Source organism: Trichomycterus rosablanca, chromosome 26, assembly GCF_030014385.1.
Source record: "Trichomycterus rosablanca isolate fTriRos1 chromosome 26, fTriRos1.hap1, whole genome shotgun sequence".
Lineage (NCBI taxonomy): Eukaryota > Metazoa > Chordata > Actinopteri > Siluriformes > Trichomycteridae > Trichomycterus > Trichomycterus rosablanca.
Genome location: NC_086013.1, coordinates 1,744,485 through 1,752,662, shown reverse-complemented (window position 1 = coordinate 1,752,662; position 8,178 = coordinate 1,744,485). Strand labels below are relative to the sequence as shown.

General features: G+C 44.3%; 2 protein-coding genes across 2 annotated transcripts in view; one reads left to right on the top strand and one right to left on the bottom strand.

The window, feature by feature from the left end:
• dpf2 (double PHD fingers 2) overlaps positions 1-1,177 on the top strand; it is a 13,625-nt gene extending 12,448 nt beyond the window's left edge. The window contains exon 11 of the mRNA XM_062988367.1: positions 1-1,177. This exon is cut by the window's left edge and continues 2,256 nt beyond it. The gene's annotated coding sequence lies outside the window, so the exon portion shown is untranslated.
• A 2,349-nt stretch (positions 1,178-3,526) lies between these two features.
• chrm1b (cholinergic receptor, muscarinic 1b) lies at positions 3,527-5,017 on the bottom strand. Its single transcript, XM_062988363.1, has one exon. The coding sequence runs from the start codon at positions 5,015-5,017 to the stop codon at positions 3,527-3,529; it is 1,491 nt and encodes a 496-aa protein (XP_062844433.1).
• Positions 5,018-8,178: the final 3,161 nt, after the last annotated feature.

Below are 8,178 nucleotides of genomic sequence, written 5' to 3'. Positions count from 1 at the left end.
GCACCGGGCACTTTAAAGCCGCCACGCCGAACCGTATGCATGTTCACCCGGCACCACCCACACAAGCACACCTACGCTCGTACTCGTTTAACAGTAGTCGACTAACCGCGATTAACACACAGCAGATAAACGTAACCTGGTTCTGTAGCTGCATTTTGTTTATAAACTGTGGCCATTATTGAACACGATGGAGTCAAAAGTATGTGGACGCCATAGGGGCGCAGTCCTCAGGGAACAGGAAAGGCCCTTCCCCAAACTGTTGCCATTCATAATAAAGCATATTGTTTTATGAATTAAATTTTTATATAAGGGTGGGGCTAAAACACCTGAACCTGATAGTTACAGTATAACGGTTTGAGGGCTGTCCATATACTTTTGGCTGTAAAGTAAGTGTGTGTACGTGTGTATTTATTTACACACACACACACACACACTCTCTGAGCTCTTTATTAGGTACACCTATCTGGTACGTATATACATACGTATCTCGTACTGATTAATTTATAAGCAACATCTACCATGCAGAAAAACTTACTTGGTATACAATTACTGACTGTTCGTCACCCCCAAGCCTCGCAAAGCAGACCCCCACTGACCATTAGTGTATTAATTAAGTGTTGGACATGATGGTGTGTTGCACTTGAATAAGTGTATCAGGTGCAGCAGTGTTGGTGGGATTTTTAAACGCATTACGTCTTAATGCCAACGCCAGGAACAGAATCCGCATGAGCAGCTCCAAATGCGCACCTTCGAGCAGTCCTAATACGGCGCGCGTTCCTAATAAAGCGGGCAGTGAGATTAAACAGGGATTAAAAATCCCAACAACACTGCTGCACCTGCTACGATCATACCATAACATACCCTACCACTATATTACAATGTAAGTGCCATTGCAGAGCTGCATTGCATTGCAATGGTCCGGTCCATCACCCAATCATCATCTAGATACTAGACAGAGAGGCCAGAAGGACTCCTGTCAGTAATTGTATACCCGTAAAGTTCACGTGTGCCGGGTTTGGCTTATAACTAAAGAATGAATACAGATCAGATAAGTGTTCCTAATAAAGTGCTCAGCGAGGGTGCGAATGTTGATTTTTTGCTCTTTCGTTTCATGATGGAATTATTTGCTTCATGTTCACTGATTTTTTTTCCAAGGAAAATAAAAAATTAATAAGCACTGAGTATTTTTATCTTTATTATGTTCGCACTTGGGTATACAGGTACTGACTGTAGCCAATGTAGCCTCCTTTAACTCGACCATTAACAGCACTGCAGCGACACTTACGTTGTAAGATCATGGTAAGGTGTGGTGGTGTGGTTCGAGTGAAGGTGCAGGCTAATGTAGTTATTATCACATCGTGGACCTGCCTGCTAATACTGAGCGCTTCCTTGACACAAAAAACTTACTACTTATTACTGGAGAAAAAGCATTTGATTAATTTTATTATATATATTTATCATTTCACCCCTTCGATCATGGGATGGAAGAAGTTCAGTCCAAGTAAAACCATCAGCGGAAGGAATCCTCACGCTGGAACCGTCGCGTGTTCAGGAAACAGCGTAGCGTCCGCCGAGCCTTTTCCATTTTAGTCATCGCATCCTGTTTCCAGATGCTGGAGTTAAAAAACAGGACGCTTGCACTGTGCGCCGGCAGATCGGTTGGCACGGCACCTGGCAGAGCGTCTTCGAAGGATGTTGGAGAATAGAAGCCGGACGCAGATTCCGAAAACAATAAAGACGAGAGAGGATCGTTTACAGCACGGGTTCTCGATTAAGAGCCGTGCCCACTAGGGGGCGTCAGTGAGCCCAGAGGTGGGGGAACCTGTGGGTATACGGCAGATCTTTTGTGACGTCATAAATCTATTTTAAACTACCCGTAACCTACGTTGTTGTTTTTTTTATTTGATTTGTCCACCTCAAAAGGTCAGCAAACGGGCACTGTGAATGATTCCGATCCGGTTGTTGATGCAGATCCTACGTTTACATTTTCAGCATTTGCCGGACGCTTTTATCCAAAGCGACTTACATTACAGTTACAGTACACAGTCTGAGCAATTGAAGGTTAAGGGCCTTGCTCAAGGGCCCAACAGCAGCAACCTGGCAGTGGTGGGGCTTGAACCAGCGACCCTCTGATCACTGGTCCAGTACCTCAACCACTAGGCTACGGCTGGCCTGCAAAAGTCGACCAAGGTGAGGAAGCTCCTACCATCAGTTCACCAGAAGTAAACCCGCTACATCAACTAAATGAGCAAGAACACAAAACCTTTTGACATCCTCACTGAAAGCGTAAGAATAATATCAGAACCCGTGTCGTGACTCGGGTCTAAGAGAAGAAAAGATTGAGAGCTGCTGGTTTATAGTGAGCTGGCAGCTAGCCGTCATTATCATGAGGCTTTCCAGAACAATCTAATAATTTTGCTTCTTATGATTATTAACGACATCAAAGCTCGTATGTCGTCAGTCGGACTTCTGGGTGTCTTAACATCCTGCCTCCGGGTTACCCTGCGTCCCTCGAACATGAAGGTAGCAGAGCTCCTGTCCTGAACGTCTGACAGCGTCAACAAGAGCCAAGAAGGGAAAATTGTTCCAGTATTTTTTGTACTTCGCCCTGAATGGAACCCTTCACCCGTAGTCTCAAAAACGATGACCGAATCCATTACTGATTTGTCTTCCACAAATTTGAGAACTGGATGGACACTTTTACTAGATGCTGACTCCATGAGAGTGAAAATGAATCGTATTGTATAAGTACGGTACTTGAGATTATCGATTGCTTGGTTGGTTGGTTGGTTAACCAGCCTTTGTGTGGCATTGTAATTACCCAGATAAAGCAGCTTACAAACCTATGGCAAATAAACCAGTAGAAAGTAGTAGAGGAGAAATCTGCTCTTTTAATTAGTTTGGAAATGATTTTATTGTCAAGTGAACGTTTACAGAAATAAGACTGGACAGAAATGTAAAAAATATACATGACATTGAAAGAAGGGTAAAAATCTGTCTCGTCCTGGTAGTGCCAACCATAAACTGGTACCTTTGGTTCAGGACCGATGGCCAACACAAAAGCACAGATCCATTTCCAGCGACCATAAGTTCCAGTAAGGGTCAGCAAAGGTCAGCAGATGGGCACTGTAAATGATTCCGATTTAATTGTTAATGCAGATCCTGCAGATGCAGACCCAGGTGAGGAAGCTCCCACCACCAGTTCCATTAGAAGTAAACCTGGTAAAACTGGAAGCTTTTGTTTTGGACCGACGGCCAACAGGAAAGCACAGATCCATTTCCAGCGACCATGAGTTCAAGTACTTTGTGCTGTGGAAAAACAGTCCAAAAGTCAAAAAGGCTGTAAAATGTGGTTTGCGGATCAAGTTTGGAATCAAGTCTTCTCTAGACTGGTCTCCAGGATCCACTTACACAAATAAAGGCCATGTTGGTGCAGCAGTCAGTCTCAGCCTGAAAACTGTGTGGTGGAGCCTCAGGATGGAAAAAGCCATCCAGAGCCCACGACAGTATCTACAAGCTTTGTACATCACACTGCGCTACAGGTCTTATTGAGTCTCACGGAGGGTTGGCGACTCTGGACGCTCGGCTCCCGGTTCTTGGCCTCCCCGTGACGACACATCAGCAGCGTCCTGAAGGTGGCTCGGAAGGTCTCGTTGCAGAGAGCGTAGCACATGGGGTTGATGGTGCTGTTGACGTAGCACAGCCAGTACCCCAGCTGCCACAGCTTCTCCGGGACGTGGTAGGAAATAGAAGCCAAGACCATGATGTTGTAGGGTGTCCAGGTGAGGATGAAAGCCAACAGGATGGCGCTCAGTATCCGCGCCGCTTTCTTTTCCCGAATGATCGTGTTCATCCACCGTTTGGATCTAAGCTGCTTGCAGAGATTGAGGTCCCAGTTCCTCAAGGGTTTGCTTGATGATGGGTCGGCAGCTTTGGCAGGTAAGGCTGGAACCTCCTGCTGATCCTCGGAGCTAACGGGCAAATCCTCCAGCTTAATAACGACAGGGTTCAATGCCGATGATGCCAGTGCTTTATCATGATCCTGTTCTTCTGATGTTGAAGAGCTCATGCCATCATTGTCATCATCAGCGATGTGCCAGGTGCTGCTGCTGGCAGCCTCTCTGTAATCGAGTTCTCCGTCTGGTGGCAACATGGATGTGTTTCCCTTTGCCACAGGAAGCTGTTTTTGAGTTGATGGAAAGCACCCAAGTGATGTTTTCCTGTCCAGCCTCGGACCCTTTCTGGAACCTCTCTCGGTGGAACTACTGAGACTGCTCTGGGCGCTGTTTAACCACACGTTCGCCTTCGCCAAGTTGCCCTCAATGCTGGTAGTGGAACCCACAAACTTGGAAAGTCCGTTGGCTCTGTTCTCGATCTCCCAGTAAATCCGCCAGTAGAGGACGACCATGATGCTGACGGGCAGATAAAAAGCGGCGATGGCTGTTCCACAGGTCAGAGAAGCTTCTGCTAGAAACGGAATGGAACAGGCGTCCCTGGACGGTGGGCTAACCGCGTGGGGCCAGAACAGGATGGCGGGTGCCCATAAAACAAACGACACCACCCATGCTAGAGTGATCAACACGGCTGCTTTCTTAGGAGTCCTTTTGGCCCGGTACGTCAGTGGACGAGTTACAGAGAAGTACCGATCGAAGCTGATGACCAGAAGGTTCATCACGGAGGCATTGCTGGCCACATAGTCCAGTGCAAGCCACAGATCGCATGCCAAGTTTCCAAACATCCAACGACCCATTATGATATAAGTTGTGTACAGGTTCATGGACACCGCGCCTAAGATCAGGTCAGCTACAGCCAGACTCAGGAGGTAGTAGTTGCTGATGGTTCTTAATTGTCGGTTGACCCTGAATGAGATGACCACCAGCAGATTACCCAGGATTGTGATAAATGAGAGCGGGCCAGTCACAAGCACGATTAAAACCACCTCCCAGGTCTGATGGCCCCCCAGCGGATCCGGATCTGTGGTCACGTTAAGTTCCTGGTGTTCGCAGGCGTGGTTCATGTTTCCATCCAAGTTGCAGAGTGAAGTCCTTGAGGAACTGGCTCATCATTCAAAACGTTGTAGAGTTGAGTTCTTGGCGTCGCCGGCTTTTTAAAAACATCCTCTGCTCTTTATCTGGTGGAACAAATAAAGAGTATACAGGTAAGTGTTAACAATAAAACAAAGGTTCATTTGCTTGTCATCATCTTGTTGTTGATAAGCAACGTGCCTTCTGATGCCTCTTCCACATGACGACTCGCCATGAACTCGTCCTTCCGCTTCCTCGCACCTGTCGGCCTCCCAACTCAGCCTGGAGGAGCTCATTAAGTATACGAGGCGTCCTGCGTTTACCCTCGGTGTTTGATGTACCCTGGCTGTATTGACTTGGAGAGAGTCTGACACATGTTTACCTGGGCACATTTGCTTTCTGATAAGTTGCCATTTAATTACTGCTCGCGCTGCTGCACGAAATTAGGTTCAGAGTGACGGTGACGTCCGTTCTGCCTCATTTTCTGCTTAAAGCAGAAGCAAAAACCTGAACCACAGTGAGCCGGACCTCAAAGAATATGATATTTTAAATGAAATATGAAAGCCTTGCTATCCAGATTCGCAGCTCTGGTCTTTTCCACAGTTCAGTGAAGTGAAGTGAGACGGTGAATCCGGTAAAAGGTTTATTTAACAGAAGTAAAATTCGAGAGGCTTATTTTAGGCTGATGGTTCATTTGTCTTTTGCCTTGTCAAAGGTACTAGAGCTAATACCATTCTAAACATTTCCAAATGATTCATGTATCCTGTCCTCTCAGCTTCAAATAGCATCTAGATACTTGACCAAAAACTGACCGTGTTATCTCATGGATTACTTTATTATAACTTGTTAATTATACTCGTAAATTGTTAATCATTTTGCTTCACAGAAAAATACAGTATATGGACAAAAGTATTGGGACACCTCTTCTAAAGACTGAATTCAAGTGTTTCAGCTACCACAATTGATAACTGGTCTTCCACAAAGGACGAAACTCTAGTGGCCTGCACAAAGCACTGACCTCAGCCACTCAGAACAGCTTGGAATGAATTGGAACATCAGCTGAGGCTTTTTTGACCAACACAAGTACACAAATTCCCACAGACATACTTCAATCTGTTGTGAGAAGCCTTCTCAGAAGAGTGGCTGTTGTTCTAGTTGGAACAATCACATAAAGGTCACTTGTTTTTTAATAGGATGTCCAAACAAGATCATGTTCAGGTGTATGAATAATAGTTTTTTTTTTATGTTAGTAAAAAGGTGAAATCAGTGTAACTTTGCAGCATCGGTCACTAGAGTTCCACTCCATCCAAGTCCTAACAGTCTATAACATGAAAACTAAAGATGTAAACTTAAGGGTTCCACCTTAATCCTGAGCGCTGATACTACTGTATATAAATCTATAAAATCGACTCAAAACCATTTTGAAAGAATCTACACAATTACACACTATTTTACAAGTTCACCCAATTAATTCAACCCAAAATATAAATATTTAGATCTGAGGAACGTATAGCTCACACTTACCTCTACAAATGGATCTTTAACATCTAAACCTCCAGCATCCGGTGGAATTTCTCGCTGTACCATCGTACCGTTACTGCCGGACGCGTATTAACCGGAGTATTTACTTTTTTAAGATAGAAGAAGCATGTAGAGGAGACCATTTCACCTCCACTCGTTCTTCACACCCCGGAGGATCTGCAGCGTCTGTCATAACACGTGTAAATACGGCGCGTGAGCCTGTGACGAGCAGCAGGAGCCCACGGCCCGTGTTTACGGATGGGGACGGACTGGAGGAGTTCAGGCTCATAAAACGGCTCGTCTCAACCCGCTCGAGCAAAAAAAAGTGTGACATCTCAAAGCCGTGAATCACAATACATGGACAAAAGTTTTGGGACACCCACCTGTAGTTATTGAATTCACCTGTTTAAGCCTCAACAGGTGTTAACAGGTGTAATAAATCAGTTATATAAAGGTAATTATATGCTTCTGACTTCTGTAGCAGTTTAGGGAAGGCCCTTATCTGTTCCAGCATGAGCAAGCTCTATAAAGACATGAAGAAAACCTCAGACCTGCACAGATCCCTGATCTCAGCCCGGCTGAACAGCATTGGCATGAACCGAAACATCAACTGAGACTTTCTTGACCAACATCAGTGCCCAGACATACAACTGAATGGGCACACGTCCCCACAGACATACTTCCAACTCTCGTGAGAAGCCTTTTCAGTAGAGCGGTTGTTGTTCTTGCCGAACGGATCACACCGAGCACTTTTTTAAAAATAGGACGTCCCAACAGGCTCATGTTTAGGTGTCCAAGTACTTTTGGCCATATAGTGTTATGATATATTGAAAATAATGCCTGGTTAAGGTGTTGTAAATGTTTAATAGTGATCTGTAACAGGTTTATAACTCGTAGCGCTACTCGTACAGCTCAGATAAACAACAAACCTTCGGCTAACACACCTGGTGACGGCGTAGTAATAGCAGTAATAGCAGTAATAGCTAATTTCCTCTGGCGACCATGTTGTTCTGTGTATACACAATTAGCAGAAGACCTGACAGAGTATTTGCTTGGTAAACACTTGCTAAGTCAGAAGCTAGTGCTAGCTCATATGCATGCTATAATATCCTGCCGAAATCGTCCCGAACCCTCGTAAAACCTCCGACTGAGGGGAGTTTATGACCTTTTAATTTCCCCTCATGAGCCTGATGGAGGAAAACACGTGAACGAGACCAGCGCGTGTTTTAGCTGTAGATTAGCTGTTTATTAAAAACGAATTCAGTTCTGCAACACTACAAGCATCAATCTTAAATAATAATAAACAGGATAAAGTTTAAGATTAGAGGAAATCAATCAACAGTGGGAAGGTGTGAAGGAGCCAGGGTACAAGAGCAGGGACTGTTAATGTCTCAGAGATTTTATTTTCTATTTTTATTTATTTATTATTGTTGTTTTCTGCCTTATTTGTGTTTAAAAATCAGGACAATAAGACAAATAAATACATTAAACAATATACTTAAATTAAGAAAACATTAATAAAGAAAACAGAAAATGCAGCATAAAAACTAAAAACGCTCCAAATTACAAATTAAAAGTTTGAGCATGTTTATTCACAGGCTTTATTTTCTTTATGTTTAATATTTTTACTTTT